We start from the raw sequence: 19,245 nt of genomic DNA on the forward strand, positions 1-19,245 counted from the left end.
TCTGGGTGTGAGAGAAACAGCAGCCTGGTTTTGCATCCTCTGAGCCTTTTCCTTAAACCATGAGGAGTTTCTCTAAAGGCAGCTTGACGGGACCCAGCAGATACCCAGAAATGGCTCCAGTGCCTGCTTCTAAGGATCATCTGAGGGAGCTTCACAGGGGGAAGATAGAGGCCATGATGATGGATATTTTGGATTGCAAACAAAATGGCGACATTTTCCACTTCTGCCTCTGAAAGATACAATCCAGGGAGAATACGGTTTTATTTGTCACATCCGATGCTCCTGATCCCCAGGTGAAAGTGGTTCCTCACTTCTAGCTCTGAAGGGGGTGAGGATGGGGATGCAGGTCTGAGGTTTGCATTTTCTGAATTTGGTTCCTTTCTCCAGGAATCCTTAAATCTGAGGATTAAAATATTTCCCTTTACTGCGCCTGATTTCGCCTCTACCAGCCAGTCAGTAGGCAGCCCTCTTAAATCCAGCAGTGGAAATGTAATATTTAGCTCCTGTAGCATCAAATGAAAAAAGCACTTATAAAATTGCATTTTTATTTCAAAGATACCGATCTCCTTGCTCTCCCCCCTCCCCCTGGGGCCATAAAAAGAAAGCTGGGAGGGAATGAGGGAGGAAATAAATTCAGAGAATGCCAAATACTACATAAATACTACATTCAGTAGGAAACTGATGCTGGGATTTAGGCAGTCCGAGGAAGGGCTGGCTCAGGGTGACTCTCCCCAGCTCAATTCTCCATTTGCTGAAGACCCGGGTGAGCCTCAATCCCTTTCAAACTGTTTCGCTCCGTGTGCAGATTTTAGGAACCATTCTTTCCTCCTGACACGATAATGGACCGCGAAGCATTCCCAGAGGAGACCAGGAGTCCGACTGCTCCCGGAAAGTGCTCAGCATCCTCTGTGCGGCTGGCTAATCCCGGGATTTAGGCAATAGCTGGTCAGCTTTGGCCCAAGGAAGAGTGTGGAGCAGAAGACCTCCCTGAGTTATCTCCCGGCCCGGCCGAGGGGCACCTGTGCGCTCCCGCTGCGCGGTGGGCTGGGATGCCTTTGTTTCCATCATGCTCAGCACTCGGCAGCCACAGCGCCCTCGGCCTGCCTCCGCAGCTGCTGCGAACCAGGCAGCCCAGCGAGCGGGCTGCCCAGCGTTACCAGGGCTGCCGCAGCCGCCTGGCGCCCCAGCCGCCATCCTGAGAATTCGCGGAACTTCCAGGCGAACAGCCTGGCCAGGCCGGGTGCTGGAGCCGCAGGGCTGCTGCGCCCGGCCTGCTCGGCCGGCTCGCATCGGCCTGAATTCCACGCAGACCCACGTCTTCGGCCAAAGAACCTCTTCTTAACAAGGATATTATTCAGAATAAAAACTTTATTTCTTTTTGTTTTGTTTCTCAGAATGTGAGCAGCAAGGAATGTAGAACTCAACACAAATCTAGCATTTTTCGCGTTTACAGATTTTTTTTTTTTTCAGTTTTGCCGGATTCAAACCTAAATCACTGTTTTCAAAAGCTGTATCTTCTCTGGTTTTATTGCATCATTACCGTTTAAAGGAATTCTATTTCCCTTTCAAATAAAAAAAATTTCTATGTACGCCAATACACAGTTGAACAAAAGGTCCAAGAACCCTTCTGAACAATCAGGGCACAGAATTTCTTTAATATAAATACGAACGGATTGGGGATAAATAATATTTAAAACTTAGATTATTCAATGCTTGCAAAAAAAATATAAATAAATCTGACTGTTCACCAGCATACACACACGGAAAGACTACACTTAGTCATCCTTGCACAGGGAGCCCCTGTTTCAAAGCGCCTTTGATTTTTTTTCTCTCTCTTTACAAGTGCAATTAAAAAAAAAAAAAAAACTAAAAATGTAAAAAAAAAATAATAATAATCGCTTCCCCTCGGGAGCCATAATGTACGAACAAATTCACATTGAAAACTCGACTAGAAAATTTGTTCATATACCCTGTTTCTGATCAAAGAGTGGAGAAGGTAAAGGATGCAGGGCCAGTGGCCTAGCGAGGGGCAGGAAGAGATAAATATCGCTACTGATACAGCCATTCCAGCAACCAAGATTGCTACGTCACATAAACTATAAAAATGCGTTACCAAAGAGCAGGGAAACCGGGAAATGGAGTTCGGGGGCGCAGAAGGAAGGAAAGGGCAGGAAGAACGTAAAAAAAAAAAAAAAAAAAGCAACCAAAGCAAAAAGGTGGGTGGGGGAGACTCTCCTGGCGCGTAGCCCCGAGCCCACCATCACAGGTGGGTGAGCTTGGGTGCTTCCTGAATTCTTCCCTGAGAAGGATGGTGGGCGGTAAGGTCCGTGTAGGTGGGGTGCGGCTCCCCAGGCCCCGACCCATGGTGATGACCGCTGCCCAGCGGCCCGGTGCCCCCATAGTCCATAGCGCCCGAGGCAGCGTGGGGGAGGTGAGCTAGACCAAAGAGGGCTGGCCCGGAGTTGCTCATGGGCTCCACATAGCTGCCCCCCACGAAGACGGGGCTTCCCTGTATGTGTGGGGTCCCATAGCTGCCGTTGCCCTGCAGGCCATGAGCGTGCGGGTCATAGTCGGGGGTGCCCCCTGAGCCCGCCCCTGCCGCAGTGTAGCGCTTCTGTGGGGGTGGCGGGGGTGCACAGCTAGGCAGGGGCGCAGGGTAGGAGGAGGGAGGCAGCCCGTAGGCACCCTGGGGAGGCTTGGAGAAGGGCGGGGGCGACTGGGGCTCATACGGGACGCTGTTGACCAGCGAATGCATAGAGTTCAGATAGCCACCGGCGCCAGGGGGCACGGGACTGCGACTTGGAGACTGCCCCCCCGATGACGTCAGCATTCCTTTGCCCTTCTGATCCTTTTTGTACTTCATGCGGCGATTCTGGAACCAGATCTTGATCTGGCGCTCGGTGAGGTTCAGCAGATTGGCCATCTCCACCCGGCGCGGCCGGCACAGGTAGCGGTTGAAGTGGAACTCTTTCTCCAGCTCCACCAGCTGAGCGCTCGTGTAGGCCGTGCGCGCGCGCTTGGAGGAAGCCTGGCCCGGCGGGCTCTTGTCGCCAGCGCAACTCTCGCCTGCGAGGACAGAGAGAGGAAGAGCGGCGTCAGGGGCTGCCGAGGCCCCGCCCAGCCCCTGACCCAGCCCCTGACCCAGCCCGGCCCCTCCTTCCTTTAGGCCCCAAAGATTTCTCCTTCTGTCAGGGCCCAGAGAGAAGTAGGAACTAGGTGCTATCTTCTTTCCTGGTGGGTAAAACAGTGGTAGTCCCTCATTCAGCCAAGGAGCAATCATAAGCTTCTCGGGGAAAGGACAGAGAAGTAGCGCCCCCAGTTTGCCTTCCTGATCTGGATTTTCTTTTTAGAGCTATCAACTTTTTGGCATTTACTAGTCTCTTTGACCTATCAGACAACAGCCTCCCTGTGGGCCGGTCTCAGCATCTCCATTCCGTTCACAGTAACTGAAATGTGGGAAACCTAATGTACACACTCAAACCTTCTTTCCCTCCCACACTGTCTGACAATAATTAGGCAGTAGCTTCTACTGGCCACTTATTTCTCTCTACCCAGGAAGAGTCTCTTCTGCCCATTCCAAGAGATGGGCAGACTGGAAACCTCAAACTGGAAAGCCTTCTCTGCCCAAAGGAAGAGATCCCATTGAAGGTATTCATTTCTGGTGGGGAGGCCTAGGCCCTTCATGCTAGGTCCTATTCTTTAGGGTTTCCTATGTTGTCAAGCAGCCTGCCCCAGCTTTTGTCCACTAATCTTGTGCCCTTCTGTCTTCCCTGGCCCCCTAAATCCTAGCTCTGGAGGTCCCAGATGCTCAGGCTCAGGGCAGGGCACTGGCAACTGGAGAAGGCAGGGGCAAAGGTAACCAAAATGCTAAGATGCCTAAGGCTTGGGACCTTTCCTCTAGTGGAGCCTACTTCCAGGAGGCCCATGTGGTTCCCATTAGGATGACAAGTCTGCATCCCCCTCCCCCAAGGGATCTTTGGCTGCTTTCATTGTACTAAGTCTGAGTAGGGTCTTCCCAGAGGTAAGGCAGCCACTCCATCTGCTGGAGCAAAAATTGGCTCTGATTATAGGCAAAGCATTGATTCTGACTTGGAGGGTGATTAGGCCTGTTTTTATTCTGCCACATTTCAGCATGAGGAGGATGTCACTGTTTCATTAGAAGAGCTGTGCTAAAAAGATGGACAGTGGAGCTCAGCTTGTTCCTGCACAGAGGTTCTAATTCCAAGAGTGGAGCAAGAAAGGATTCCAACTACACTAGACCCTACTCGCCCTTGGAGAAGTCCAGAGAGACTCCCGCAGGTCTCTGGGGTTTTCCAGCCCACAGAGGCCTATCACCTCCCTAAGTTGCAAAGACTCTGAAAACCTTTTTGGTGGGGAGTGGTGTGGGAGCAGTGAATTCCAGACATGCTCCATTGCGCCTAGGCTGTGCTGGATATGGTGGGCAGTAGCTTGGGGGCCGCAGCCAGGCCAGAGGACCCTCTTCCAGAAGGTACTCTTTTACCTGAGCTGGAGCTGCTGGTTTTCTGCTTCGTGTTTTGTCGAGACTCTTTCATCCAGGGGAAGATTTGTTTGGCCACTGTGGGTGAGTTGAGCAGGGGGCTCTTGGCTGCGTTGGCAGGGGTGGGGTTGCTGCTGGCATTCTGAGGGGGGGAGACAGAAGAGGGGGGCGGAGGCGCGGCAGGGGTGGGTGCAGGGGGCTGAGGTGGGGGCTGAGGCGGCTGTGGGGCAGGGGGCGCGGCCTGGGGCGGCGGCGGGGGCAAGGGCGGCTCGCCCAGGCTTGGGGGCTGGCCAGGTGGGCCGCTCAGGGTGCGCAGGCATGCGTCACTCAGCTCAAGTGCCTTGGGGTGGCCCCCGGCGCTGGAGGGGGACTGGAGTGAGCAGGCGGGTCGGTGGTACTCGCCATCGGCGGCGCCCAAAGCGGCAGACCCCGGGTACGGCTGCTGATTGGCATTATAAGCGAACCCGTTGGCTGCCTGGTAGGGGTAGCCACCGTAGATCGCCGAGCTGTCGTAGTAGGTCGCTTTTTGCATCGCGTTGTTTCACGATCTTGATCGCACACTCTGACAGCGGTTTGACACCCTTGAGGGCGCACATTGGCACGCCCCCGCGGTCACGTGACACTCCGCCGCCAATGGCCGCCCCGCACAGACCTGGGGGGGCGAGAAGCGCAGCGCGGTGAGGGCTCCGCGCAAATCCATCTTACTCTCAATAGCTAAGTGACATGAAAGCCATAAAAGAAAAAGTGGTCAGCAATATTTAGCAGCACGACTTGGCCCCAGGCGCAGAAAGCCGCGCTATAAAAAACCGCTGGAATTTACTGGCAGCTACAAATATTTGCTTAACTTGCGTCTGGATTTGGGGGATTTTCCGGGGAGAGAGAAGGAAAATGAGTGAGGGCTGGAAGCTGACTCTCAGGAGCAGGGGTCCAAAAGGTGAAAGGCCTGATAGGCTAGAAAGAAACAAGGCTGGGAGTTTTCTTTTCCAGGGAAGAAGAAACTTGGGGTGTCACTTAGTTTCTGCTCCTTGGCCTCCTCCAGAGGGCCCAGGACTCCTCCACTCTGGGAATCTTGGGAAGGGCACAGAGGCAAAGGGGAACTTGAGTCGCCAATGTTTTCTCCGCTTTAGGACTGATGTTTGCTAAAAGAGCCCTGGGATGGGGTAACTTCCCACCCAGCTCCTTCTTAAGACTTTCCTGCCCCCAAGAGAGGTTTGCGCAAAAAAAATTCAGGCAACTTGCCCCATCCAACCATGCTGGATTTCAGAAGCTGAGCTTGTAAGGCAGTTAATTCACCTTGTTGGGGATATGACTCATCTCCTCCAAATGGATCCCTCGTGGCCAAAAAGGCGGGGAGTGAAAACTTTGGGTGGCACACATTATGTGTGTGTGTGTTTAGGGGGAGCGACCAACAATAACACTCCCCCCACCACCACCAGCAAGTTGCAACTCAAATCCTAGAGATTTCTTTACTCCTTTTCTCTCCCTGTTTCTCAGGCACTTTCCAGCAAGCCACCCTCACTTCTTTCCCCCATTTACAGAAGGTTCCCAGACACTCCTGTCTTGGACTTTCTGAGGTGCTGTTATTCAGGGCGACTATCAAATTCTACCTGTTAAAACATGATGGATTAGAGAAAAAAAACAACCCACCAGGAACCTGAAAAACCAGCGTTCATCTCCATGACCACGGCTTGAACTCTCTTTCCAACTTAACGATAATAGGTTCTGTCTTAGAAACTGCTATGTAATTTGATGTATGGGGGTCACTTGGCTCCGGACGAGGGATGGAACCACAAGCCATAAAATCCTGCCAGAGTTTCCTGATCTTTGTGTGCTGTTGTTGTTGATATTTGTTACTTGGCCTATTTACCTGCTTCAGAAATAACAGATAAAGGATAACTGAGAATTTAAAAAGCAGTTGAAAACCTTCTCAACCCTCTTTCATTTAGAAAGCAGTTTGCAAAAGTTATGTTTTCTTTTTGTTTTCAGCGATTGCATGGTCAACCTCTAGTTCTCAGCACAGAAAAGTTCCATGAGAGTTTCAAATATTCACATACACACACACACTCAGAATGTCAGTCCCTCTGACCACTTAAGAAAATTATAACAAATTCTAAAGAAAATGGTTTCATTCAACCCAACTATGTATATTGAGTGCCAGTTATTCAAGTTTTCCAGGAATATTCGATGCTTTGTTAAATAGAAAAAAAAGATAATGTGTTGCATCTACCAGAAGATGATTATAATTTCATTGTTAATAATGGACTCCTTTAGATTTCATTATTAAGCCAACAATCTGACCAACATCTGCAAACAGGCACAATTAATTTTCCAGAACCTCAATTAAAAATTACAGCATCCCTTATCCAGAGTTACTGTCAGTGATCATGAGCCCTGGAGCATTGTTTCTCTTTTGGAAATAGGAAGCTACACATATCATGATTGAAAGTAAATAAAGGATAAAATAAAACTTAAAACTGAATAGCAATTTAATGTATCAGATTCCTTTTCTTTTACTGAAAACAGTTCTTAATTACATTTGGCAGTGTTAATGTCTGCATTATAAATTTTTTAGATACCAAGCTTGTGTAAAATAAAACATCAGGTTAGGAAAATTAGACACTTGAACAGCAAGATATTAGATAAAACAAAATTAAGCTGACTTTGCACATGCAATATTTCTAGTGACTTGCTAATCCATTATCACAGGTTATACCAGCCTGCTACTTAAGCCTTTTTATCAAGTTATGCATTTTTTGCAAAATAACAAAAATATCTGTGAAAATCAAAGAGCATACAACAGCCCCCACAAACTTAAAACATGAATTTGACTCTGAGATCCCACCAAAATCCCCCCTATTGTTTGAAGTTGGCAGACCACCACCTTGGAGCTCATACATCCCCTCACCCCAACCCAGCCCCCAAAGTTTGCAACCTAGTAAAGAAGTTGGAGAACTGCCAGCCAGGAAACTTTGCTTTGTACCCTCAAGCAAGGGCTGGGGATGAGGGGAGATTTCTCTACAAAGATTCGTTTCTGAACAATAATCCCCAAGTGCAAGAGTCGAAAGTGAGTTGAAGAGGCTACATTGAGTGCAGGAAGCAAGCCCTATTGTCTCTCTGGAAGATGTGCCCAAATTCAACCTCTGTCCTTCTGAGATCGCTCTCTCTTCCCATTCCCTCCTCTCCCTTAGCCTTCCCTTGCCCCAGATCTAGGCAGGTTCCTCGGACAGGAGCCCCGAGTCTCCTGCCTACCCTCCTTCCCTCTCCGACCCAGAGAAGTTGAGGCTGGGCTAGGGGAGAGGCAAGAGGTGGGGGCGGGGATGGGAAAGCGGCCTGAACTCGAAGTGTAAGGGTATCAGTCACTGCCGGGAAGGAAGCTCCGGCTTGTGAACTCTTCTTGAACCGAGATTTAAGTCTGCAGCCATAAATCACCGAGACGTAAACTCCGCCATTCAGCGCCGGGAGCGGCCGGTTGCGGCCCTGCTTACCTTAACTTCTGACGAGCGCCGAGAGCGCAGGCTCGGGCTGTGGCTCAGGCACCCGCTCCCACCCCCGGCCTGGCTCGGCAGCCCGGCCGGGTCCCCTTGGCGCAGGATGGGCACCGACCCTCAGCATCAGCCGAGACGGCAGGCTGGCGGGAGACCCCGAGGCCCGGAAGCCGCCGCGCAGAGCGTGGCCGCCTCGCTGCTCCGGCACTGCTCGCCCAGGGCCGACTGGGGCGGCTTGGACCCCCCCTCCCACCCACCCCACCCACCCCACCCACCCACCCCTCCCCCACACCTCCGCCCCCTGCCCTTCCCGAGGGCAGCAGCCGCGGCCCGGAGATAAGCGCTAGTGCGGCGCCGGGCTCTGCCTGGGCTAGTGGCACCGACTTGGGTATGTTTCTTATGAATATTACACGCGGAGCAGCGTCTGGTCCGGGGGTGCGGTGGGGGGTGCTGGGGCGGGCGGGAGGGGAGACCAAGGCGGCTGGGGAAGCGCGGGCCGGTGTGGGGGATGGAGCTGAAGCGAGGGGAGGGACCGGAGGGAGAAGGGGAGCTCGGTGGTGGCCAGGGGAGAGCAGCCTCCCCCCACCCCCAACTCCCTCCCTCTCCTGCTCCCAGGCGTCACTAAAGTCCAGGAAAATTATGCTAATGAGGACAAAGGGCTCTCACAAAGGGGCTCTCTTGCTGGGCTCTATTTCTTAGGAATCCGTTCGAGAAACCACGTATTCCTCTGCCCTGGACACTTCCAATTGTGCCGTGAGGGGAAAGAGAACCAAGAGAAGTGAGTTTCCCAGACTTTGCCCAGTTTACTTCACCTGCCATCCCCAAACAGATCTTTGGGTCGGGGTTTGGGGAGCTGGGATAAGGCTCTCTAGAGACCCCCAAGAGCTACCTGGGCTCTCTTCGGTTATATTTTTAGGCAGAAACAGCTAACATCCTAGCAGCCAGGAGGGAAGTACCCCGGGAAAGACAGACACTTGTTCCAGCAGTGAAATGGGATGCTCTGGGCTCAGGAACACACAAGGGTGTTTAGAAACGTGAATCGCAGGGCTTGTGTGCCCATTTCACAGTGCAGACACGCAGCTTACCCATAGGGAAGGCAGATAAAGCTCTGACTCCAAATATACATATCTACACACAAACACACACACGGCAGGGGAATACATGGTTTCTCAAATGGATTCCTAAATTATATATATAATATATATTCCTAATTAGTGGGATGGAGTAACGCTGAGCTGGGCAAAAGAAAGGCCCGAATTTGCCTGGTAATATTGCCACAACTTGAAAGAGGATGGTTGTCCTCCCAAAGCCTCCTTAGCTCCCCAGCTTCAGAAGCAAACTCTGCAAGGGTATGAGTGTATCAAAAAAGAGAAATGGAGATTTCCTGCAATCCCAAGGTGTCAACGGCGGGTCCTTCTCAAAGGAAGGTGTTAAAAATATAAGTAGTATGTTTAAACTGTCAAGGAGCCAAAGTGTCACCTTAGAGCAAAAACAAAGCCAGGGGAAAAGGGAGAAATCAAAAAGCACTCCAGGCCAGGGTGGCCTCATGCATACCAATGGTTTTTGTCATTTATGGCTGGGCAAGATTTATGACTCGGCGCCCCAAAGCTGTAAACAGAGCACAAAACAGCAAACACTTGCTCCTTATGGCATATTGCAGCGCAACTTGAAAGGGGTAGCCGGCCGTGTAGGAGGTGAGAGCCGCTGCAAAAATCCATTCGGTGGCATTTTCTCTTCAAACCAGCCCGATCGGATGTGGCATTTGAAGAAAGAAGGCGTGGGTCAATAATCAACCCGCACTTTCTCCTCCAAACTGCTGACGCGACTCTCACCGCCTTCTCAGCTAAGTCAGCTGCTGGGAAGGCCAGCTTTCAGTGAAAACCGTCCAGCGAAGGAATTCTCTGGGCCAAGGGGACCGAGGGCGCCGGAGCAAGGGCTGGGGAGCCCGGAATGCATACCTTTCCGCTGGCGCCAAGACCCTGCAGGGCAAAACGCGCGGACCCGACTTGAAGAGCTGCGGGAGCCCAGGGATATCTGGGGCAGAAGCTCGGTTCCGGCCAGGGCCTCTATCCGCCCCATAGGTGGCTCCCGGGCTGCGGGCCTCAGCGGGTAGAAGTGGGGCTCCGACCTCAAGACGAAGGTCCGACGTCCTGGCGTACAGATGGTCGGTGCCCCAGTCTCAAGCCGCTCTGCTGAAATCCAAAGGACTGGCTTTGGAGCAAGCGTAGGCGAGATGATTTTAAAATAATAATTTATACTGAGGGAAGGTTTTTATTTGTCGGTTTGTTATTGCTGTTTGTTTTTTTAAAAGATAAAATACCAGTTGTTGATTTCCATCTCCAGAAATTACTGGCCGCTGCCGCTGAGCCCTTTCTATACAAATCCCGCAGCAGTTCGCCCGGCTCCACCAAAACCGCAGAGCTTTTCCTTACTGAGGGGACCCCTTGGTTCCACCAGTTTCCCCAGATCCCCGTGGCTCCCGAACTCTCATCCAGGGAGGACTAGAAGAAAACATTTTCTCAGCACTAGAAGAATACTTGGAGCAGCAAATGTGCCTGTGGTGCCTTTCTACCATTCAAGGGGGTATCCTCCTGAAGGCGTCTGAGAGGGCCTCTGGCGGCTCCAAGGCTATGCAGCCGGGGAGGAAGGTGAGGAATAATGTGGGCAAGAAGAGGCATCAAAATCCCAGAAGGGGAGGAAAATTATTCAGGAAATGTACTTGCCTGTGAGGGTGAAGCTGCCATTTTGAGGTAGAAGGGGATCAGCCCTTTTTGATACCTAATAGTTAAGCATTATATATATTGGACTGACTTTAGCACTTTCATGGAAAGAGAAACGAATCTGAGCTCTATAAATGTGGCTCTTGGCTTCTCACTGTGCATGCTTTTATATAGAACCAGAGTCCATCCTTAGATATTTATTCAGCTTGCTGGCACTGAATCGACAATAAAAAGATGCCTCTAACAAACCTCTATTCCCTCTCTCATTCTTTCTAGTGAAACTATATTATTTATGAGTCTTTAACTGGGTCAAAAATGCGCCAGAACTGGGTCATAAATCATATGAAATGCTGACAAGTAATTGAACAGCAATTAAAGCTTACATTTTATTTCCAAGGGGTGTTTTAGAGCACTTGAAAGGGCCTCAGTTAAACACAGTTACTGCCGAGGCCGGCATTGGGGAGGGCAGAAGGGCCCTTTCGTTCTGGGGTAGTAAATCCCACTCAAGTAGGGGATGCCTGATTTGTTTTTTTTCAAGTACAGAAATAAATAATCTATATTTTAAGAAGTCAAAGGGACAAATCTGACTTCTGACTCCTTATAAGCATCCCTTTCCCTACTCCAAGGAGCAGAATAAAGTAGAGTTTCCTATACCTTTCCAGGGAGTTTCCACCCTTCCCAGGAATGTGGGGTCCCCAAAGCCCAATTAGCTGGGGCTTTCCCAATAATCTGGAAACACGAGGTCTAACTTTCATCTGCCTCCACCCTGGCTACAGCTCTGTTTTGGGAGCTCTGAAGCTGTAGAGATGTCTGCCTCTGCTTCCTGAGGAATCTTGTTTCTGGACTTCCCTCCCACTGGCCAGTTCTGGAACTCTCCAAGCCAGCTGGGGCTATACAAGGAATGCCCAGACCAGGCACATTGATGAAGTCCAAACCTAATCCTGGCTCCCTCTTTACTCTGTCTCCCGAATGTTAGAATAAGGAGCCTCAGGGCATCCAGCAAGCTCACCCCACCCCAAGGCTCTCCTAGGTCTGAGCTGTCTTTCTTCATCCCTCTGGGGCAGAGGGTGCTCAGGGAAACAATGGCAGGCCCTCCAGTTCAGATCCTCGGTCTGGCTTCTTGGATCCGGCTTGTGGGGGAGCATGCTCTGCAATCTGGCACTAAACAAAGTGGCTGGAAGCATCATCAATAAAATGGCAGCACATCTGCACATTTCCCTCATTGATTTCCCTCTTCCAGCTGCTCAGGCTGCTCAGGTCAGCCCTAACCCTCCATCCCTTGCCTGAAAACACTGCCATCCGGGGAGAGATTTCCCTTCTCCCCCACCCATCCCCCACCCCTCCCGGGCAGTCTAGCCCTGCAAGCCGGGCCACCTCGGCCTGCACCGGGCTTCAGGACCCTCTTTCTGCCTTGGGCTCAGTTCCCAAGACTCCAGCCCTGCTCTGCTGCAGTGGACAAAGCCACCTTTGCACTGGGGGCCATTGGGCCCACCTAGTAGCCCCCCAATACCCCTAATTTATACCCCTAACACTTTCTGAGGCACTACTGGGAATCTTTCAAATGGTTTCAGTTCTAAAAGAGAAACAAAGGAAGAGAGAGGCTGAGGGTCCTGTCCGTGAGCCAGGGTCTCCTCGCCTGACCTTTGTCTCTCACAGCCATAACTCACTCTAGATATGAACAATCAGCGGAAATACCTTAAAATAAATTCCATCCTCCTGGTACGGCCCTCGACTTCCATCAGCTAGCTCGCCCAGAACGGCTCCATGAGTGCTGAAAACTGCAACCTGCTCAGAGAATGCTCTCCGGAGAAGGGGAAGGAGAAGGAGGAGGTGGGTGTGTGGGGGTTGGGGAAAAGCTCCAGCTCTGTAGAGAATCTAGAAAACGTAATCACAGGCGAAGCCTGCCTGGGTCTCCGCTCCAAATGCCACAATAATGCACTGTATTATGTGCTCACGTGGTCATACGTCAACTTAAATCCTTTTATTTGAAATAGGGAACCACTAAAGGAACTAGGTTTCCAAACAGAATATTTAGCTTTGAGGGAGGGTCGGTGGGGGACCTCAACCAGCAATTTTGAGTTTAAGAGCTCTGTCTAAGCAATAGAATGCTGGGGGCCATCCCCACATGAATACCATGCAAGACAGCTTATCTCCACTTATATTTCTTTACACATACTCCAAACACAAGGGTACAGCAATGCTATTCTTATTTTTAGAATCCACTTAACTTTCCTTACAGCCTCCCACCCTCGGACAAGCTGGATCCTGCACACCCATGCACCTCAGTCTCCTCTGGCTCACAGGCCAGTATATCAAAAGGCAAGGGGCAGGCCCAGAAACAACTGGCCTGGATAGCGGACTTCCTCCCTCCCTGCCATTGTATGGAGTTTGCTAACACCCACACCATACACCACAGCCACTAGAGAAACCAAAAAGGCCCATAATTACCTGACAAAAGGTTAAAACATCTCCTCCAAGTCCAGCTGGTTTTGTTCAATGGGAGCCTACGAGGAAAGATGTGCTTGGCTATAGTGTGGTCCGGGTTTTGCAAAATCTGGAGAAACCTAGTGCCCTGACCAAACTTAAGCAGTTCCTCAGTGCACAGCTGAGTGATACATGAAACTACAGGTTTCTAAAGATGAAAAATATCAGAGGAAATCATCTGATTGATCTGCAAGAGACCCCCTCCCAAAAAAAATAAGAAAAATAATCAACCTTCACTGGAGCACCTTGAGTTAACAAGGCAACCTGGAACCCTCTCTACAGGCACGTCTGTCTACCCATTTTCCAAGACAATTCTGTGTCCACCAGCAAATTCTCCCCCCACCCCCAGACATATCAACTCAAAGATGAGAAAGATCCCTCTTCAGAACTCTGAAAATAATCTTGAGGAGAAAACCAGTAGAGAACCAACTGTGCTCAGTAGGAACCTAACTGAAACAAATAAGCTGCCCCCACCCCTACTCCTGCCTTCTGCCTGGTGACATTGCCCACCGATTTCAGCATAGTACTGTTTCATGCGCTGCCTAAAAATCTTCTCTTTCCTGTTCTTAGTTTCTGAACTTCTGAGAGTGCTGTGAGGCTAGTGAGATCCTCAGGCCATATTCTGTTTTTTCTGGAGAATGGTCTTCAGCTGGCTATACCTAAGTGTGAGGACTCACTTGTAGCAGCTTCAGGAGGCTGTGCATGATTCCTCCCTTTCACTCCTCCCCTGCAGAGGAACAGAAGGGGTCTGATGAAAATGTAAGGCCCTTAGTAAGAGCACCTGGTCATGGGTTATCTAAATCAGAAGGATAATAAAAGAAGAGACCTAATCCCTTGAAGGCAAGTCCTGGCCTAAACTGGTGACAATATTTCAATAAGATTCAATCTGTGGTGTAGCTGGAAGAAAACCTCCATGTGAACTTTTCCAGCTCCTATGTTATAAGCTGGAAAGTAAGAAGTAAAAGTGAAAACCTGCCTCTCTCAGGTTTGGGGATAGAGGACAGGAGCAAGATCTGGTTTCCAAAAAGCATTGTCCTGTCCCCCAAGAACTCACTCCTCTCATTCTTACTGCTATCTGCCTTCCTCATCCCCCTCACCAATAATTCACAATCAGCTAACCAGGTACCGTAGAAAAGGACCTGGAGGTGTTGCTGGCAAACTCCTCCCCACCCTCAAGTTTCTGCAGAGGCATCAACTCAAAGATGAGAAGGGACCCCCTTCAAAACTCTTGGAAGAGTCTTGAGCAGATCGAAACTTTTAAAGCCATAAGTCAGCCAGGCGCAGTGGCTCATGCCTGTAATCTCAGCACTTTGGGAGGCCAAGGCAGGTGGATCACGAGGTCAAGAGTTTGAGACCAGCTTGACCAACATGGAGGCTGGTCTCGAACTCCCATCTCTACTAAAAATACAAAAATTAGCCCAGCGTGGTGGTACATGCCTGTAATCCCAGCTACTCAAGAGGCTGAGGCTAAAGAATCACTTGAACCTGGGAGACAGAGGTTGCAGTGAGCTGAGATCACACCACTGCACTACAGCCTGGGACAGAGTGAGACTACCTACGTCTCAGAAATAAATAAATAAAGCCATAAATTAATGAGAGAAGTCATTGGTACTGCTTCAGAGAAATGCCTTAACTCCAGCAAAGCCCAGAGGCATCTCTCAGCTCCAGCCTGGGGCCTCCACAGGGCTGCTAACATCCCAGTTAATGCTCCAACTGCTGTTTAACAATTAACATTAATGACTTGTGGTGGGACTGGGTGATTTGGTGGGATGAGAAGGGAAAAATCTGAGAAGTCAAAAGACATTTAACTTTGGGGTAAAAAAGCTGTTTCTCTATGAGAGATCTTGGCCTGGGAAGCCTATCTGGGGAAACAGCAGCTGACAGTTCTCCTTTGCCACTCTGCAATCCAGTTTCCTGGAGCAAAGCTACAGGCCTTTTAAAAATCCAGCTGCCAGTCCCTCCTCACTCACTTCACTGGCCTCTAACCTGGCCTGGGCTGGGACTCATGCTGTGGTCCTGGTCACCAGAGCCAAAATAGGGGGAAAGTTGGTGTGGAAAAAGCAGGCAATCAGGGATACAGACCGTTAGTCAATATTTGCAAGGCTGTTGGCAGATTACATATATCTGTACTCAAACACTGTAATCTGATTTCTCTGTCAAAAATTCACTTAACATTTTTGTTCCATTACTTAAATCTAGTGGATTTTCTACTCAGCATCAGGTAAGGCTCTCTTAGCCCACTCTGTGTGTGTGTGTGTGTGTGTGTGTGTGTGTGTGTGTGTATGATAGATTCTTATTTAAGATGAGATATTTCCTGTGAGTGCAAGTGCAGTACAAATGAGCCAAGTTCTCTGGACACATGTGGATGTGTATATGGTGTTATACACACGGCCCCAAACTCCTGCAATTATTTACACATGCAATTGTTCTGTTGTTTGCAGAGATGGAAATCATATACACGGAGTTACGAATTCCTGAAACGCTTTGTCTACATTTGATATAAACAGACATACAGTAGCTGAGAAAGTAACCCAGCTTGACTATTGCTCTGTTTACCTTCTATCGGAAAAAATAAAAATTGTATCCAGAACACCATATCAGCCTTAGAGCACCACTGAATATCATGTTGCAATTAATTAACAACCTGATATCTATTTGGGACTAAATTTACCGGAAGTTTGAGGCCTAGGGAATAGAAAACAAAATCTCAAAACTTTTTAAAAATAAGTAATTCCTGAAAGAACAAAGCCAACTCATTCCTTCATACCATGGTTTTGAATGCTATTCCAGCAGCCCCTCCCCCAAACAGGCACGTAATTTATGGATCTTTTACAAGGTAATAAACCACAGTAATTACCTCCCTGCATCCCAAACTAAGAGAACAAATTAAGGCAGAGCTTGAAAAGAATTTAAAAGAGTTTTCCTTTGTTCCAAATAGGAAAAGAAAACGCCAAGACATAGAAGAGCATATTTTTCCCCGTAGGAAGAACCGTGAATGAGCCCTGATGAAGGAAGGGAGAAGACCGGCTGCCTGCGAAGGCCTAAAGGTTAGAAACACAGCAATCTTTCTCATCCCTGAGAAAAGGCAAAAGGATCTAAGAAACTGCAAGGCGGTGAGACAAGTTTTCCTCAACAGCCAGCTGCGACGGCGACAATTTCCTAACTCCCAGCCTCCGCAGTCGCCTCGGTCAGCAAGGAGAGCAGCCCACGCTGCGGCCGCGGCGCGCATACCCATGGCCTTTACTTGCTTTTGCCCTGAAGTTCAGCGTAGTGGTTTGTTTGGGGCTTGCAGAAAGAAATAAACACACCCCCTCTGACTCTCCACAGCCCATCTTTGCCTTCTGCAACCATTTCTCCTGACCATCGCTGGCTTTGGGGTAGACTCTTTGTCTGCCTGAGGCCCTGCATTCGCAGGGCAAGCAGCTTAAAGGAATCCAACTCCAAACTCCTCTGAAGTTAAATATTGACCAGAACCTCTTTCAACAGGCCGCGGTTGCCAGGAGCCGTGGAGAGCCAACTCCTCCCAACCCCCCTGATGCAAAGTCCCACGCAGCGAAGAGTTTTGAAGTAGCGCTTACCTAGAGAGATGTTTAAATCTGAACTAGGAATTGTCTCCAACTCCGGGCGCTCAGGGAATCGCCTTTTCCAGTGTCCAGGCGCTCTGCAGACAAATAAACAGCAGAGGGTGAACGGCGGCTGCTGCGAAAGAAGGGAGTTGGAGGCCCAGAGTGGGAAGCACGGCTCCTGCAAGTGCCAAGGTGGCCCTGGGGGTGACTCGAACACCAAGGAGTCGCCAGGGCACTCGTCCATGCGGTGCACTCATTACTCGAAATGTTCCAGTCTACAAATGGCCCGAAGATGGTGATTTATTTTTGTAAAATAAATACGTACTCCATCTCCACACCCACACTTTCTCCTTTTTCTTTCTTTTTTGGGGGAGGGGGTTGGGGTGGGAGAGGAAAGAAAATGAAAGAGAGGAAGCTGAGAAGGTGGAAGCGGCTTTGCTGGTGGTGTGGGCTGCTTTCAGAGAGCTCTCCTCAGGCACCCCAACTTGGAGAATGTGAATGCTCGCTTTATTTTCTTTTCCTAACAAAAGGAAGCCTTGTCTGGGAGCATTCAATCACGGACTCTCCTGAAACCTCACTAATAGAGTTCATTTCTGTTGGCGCGAAATCAGACCCGGGCTCAGTCCGCTGGCCAGAGGCAGTCTTGGGAGGTTTTATCTTCTGGTTTATCCAACCCTGGGTACGTGCCTTCTAGGTCCTAATGAGCTGGTGGGACTATCGCAGTGCTTAGTCCCTCAGAGCAGGCCAACTAAGGCTGCTGGAAACTGGGAGGGGCGCCGGCTGGTACAATACCTGCTCAGGGACCCTGCTCCAGCCTGGCCTTGCGCAGTGGCCACAAGCCGACTTGATGCCTTGCTTCGACTCAAATCTCGTCCCTGGCCTTGCGCAGTGGCCACAAGCCGACTTGATGCCTTGCTTCTACTCAAATCTCGTCCCTCACAATATTTGCAACCCTTTCTTGCCCTCTAACCAACAAATGGTCACTGAGCCGGCAGTCAGCTCGGTGGGAGAAGCTAGGGAAGGAGCAAAGAATCGTCCTTGCGCCGGACCCTGGCTTGGAGAAGTTCTGCACTCCCCTGGGATTCTGCGGGCTCTCTTCGTCTGCAGACCTAGCACTGTCCCCACTCCCCTTTCACCCAGACCCAGGTAACCTCCTCTTGCTCCAGCCTGCCCCAAACCAGCCCTCCACTGTCTGTCTGCCTTCTTGCAATTCTGTAGATAGCGCTAAGAGGCGCTATCAAATAGCTGAGGAGTCCCCTGACCCCTGGCTTCGGAGCCCCCTAGCACGTTGAACAAGTGGCCGCACATGGGCAGCTGCGCTCTGCCACCATTCGACCCGCAGCCCCCACAAACCAAAGGAAAAGGGCTCAAGATCCACGCTGCGCCTCCTTTCTCTTGTTCAAACTTGCTGTCTGTGTCCCCAAAGGGAGTGTCCCCTGGTCTTGGGGCCCCTGGCATGACCTAGAGCAAGGTGTGTACTCATCCATCTGCACTTTGCCTCTCAATTTCACCCCAGAAAGATCCACTATGCTGCCATCCACTGCGCAACACTTAGGAGTATGTAATTATTATGGCTATTATTATTTTTGCTCCTTCCTTATCCCCAAGTCTAATATTCATGGCTGCTGTCCCCCATAAATCGTTCAGACTAATGAGTCACAGAGAGATGCTGCCCAGGTCTCTCGCTCTGCAATGGCCGCCGCCGCCGTGGCCTCTCTCTCCACGTTTTTGGCACTCGCTTGCTCCCTCGCTCGCCCGGCGCGGGTGATTTATGAACGCCGGGAAAATTGAACAAAGCCGCGCGCCCGTCCTGTGGTATCTCTGCAGCCTTCCCCAGCGTGAATCAGAATATTACCAACTGTCTGCGCATCCGTCCCACTTCATCACCAAAGCCAGGATGTGACCGCAGAAAACCCAAGCCCGAACTCACGTTTCCCCGGACGCGGCGCGCTCCCCGGACTCGCAGAAACCCTGCGGAAGAAGCCCCAAGACCCGGCGAGGGCCCGCCAGCTCTGTCCTCCCCTCCAAAGGATTCTCTCCTGCCTTCCTGAAGGAGTTAAAAGCTTTTGGAGATAAATCTGAGGGTGTGTGTTTTTAAAAATCAAATGGGAAGTTGGAGTCTCACTTCTGAGAGATTCATTCCTAGTGAGGCCCTGACGACTCCGATCCATTCCTGACGATCTGCATTAATTATTTAATGAGTCACGTGACCTCAAAGATTACAATTTCAATATCTCCCTCGAACAGGCACTACACCTTTATCAGCTGCAACCAGGGTCCTTGTTTGGCTCTGCAGGCCTCCGGAGCACATTCACCCTTGCCCTGGTCCGAGGCAAGCCACCACCATAGAAATAGCAGGTCAAGCATGACAGAATTAGTCATTATGGAATTCTGAACGTCGTGGACAGTGAGGAGTCCACTGCTCTCTGAGGCGCCCTGACGTCTGTCCCCTCCTAAGCCCAGTGGCCAGACCACCTCCCTGAGCTCCATGA

The 19,245-nt window shown here is 50.4% G+C and overlaps 1 protein-coding gene and 1 long non-coding RNA gene across 5 annotated transcripts in view; one reads left to right on the top strand and one right to left on the bottom strand.

Moving 5' to 3' along the window:
- Window positions 1–516: 516 nt before the first annotated feature.
- The window catches only part of HOXA3 (homeobox A3), a 46,383-nt gene continuing 27,654 nt past the window's right edge, over window positions 517–19,245 (bottom strand). Inside the window, exons 4-10 of one of the 4 annotated variants that reach the window (XM_017527038.2) lie at window positions 16,766–16,848; window positions 13,865–13,914; window positions 13,152–13,207; window positions 12,399–12,578; window positions 9,942–10,175; window positions 4,502–5,150; window positions 529–3,066 (exon numbers count right to left, since the gene is read on the bottom strand). In XM_017527038.2, the coding sequence (XP_017382527.1) occupies window positions 2,261–3,066; window positions 4,502–5,030 (1,335 nt within the window). In that variant the 5' untranslated portion in view covers window positions 5,031–5,150; window positions 9,942–10,175; window positions 12,399–12,578; ... (1 more) ...; window positions 13,865–13,914; window positions 16,766–16,848 and the 3' untranslated portion in view covers window positions 529–2,260. Of the gene's footprint in view, window positions 3,067–4,501; window positions 5,151–7,983; window positions 8,214–9,941; window positions 10,176–12,398; window positions 13,208–13,864; window positions 13,915–16,765; window positions 16,849–19,245 lie in introns of those variants that run through there. The other 3 variants (XM_037737928.1, XM_017527042.2, XM_017527039.2) reach the window with 3 other exon arrangements.
- Window positions 8,271–10,951, top strand: LOC108303264. Its single transcript, XR_001824757.2, has 2 exons — window positions 8,271–8,371; window positions 10,327–10,951. It is a non-coding gene; the product is annotated as an uncharacterized LOC108303264 (long non-coding RNA).

This window comes from Cebus imitator, unplaced genomic scaffold (genome assembly GCF_001604975.1).
Source record: "Cebus imitator isolate Cc_AM_T3 unplaced genomic scaffold, Cebus_imitator-1.0 Scaffold45, whole genome shotgun sequence".
Lineage (NCBI taxonomy): Eukaryota > Metazoa > Chordata > Mammalia > Primates > Cebidae > Cebus > Cebus imitator.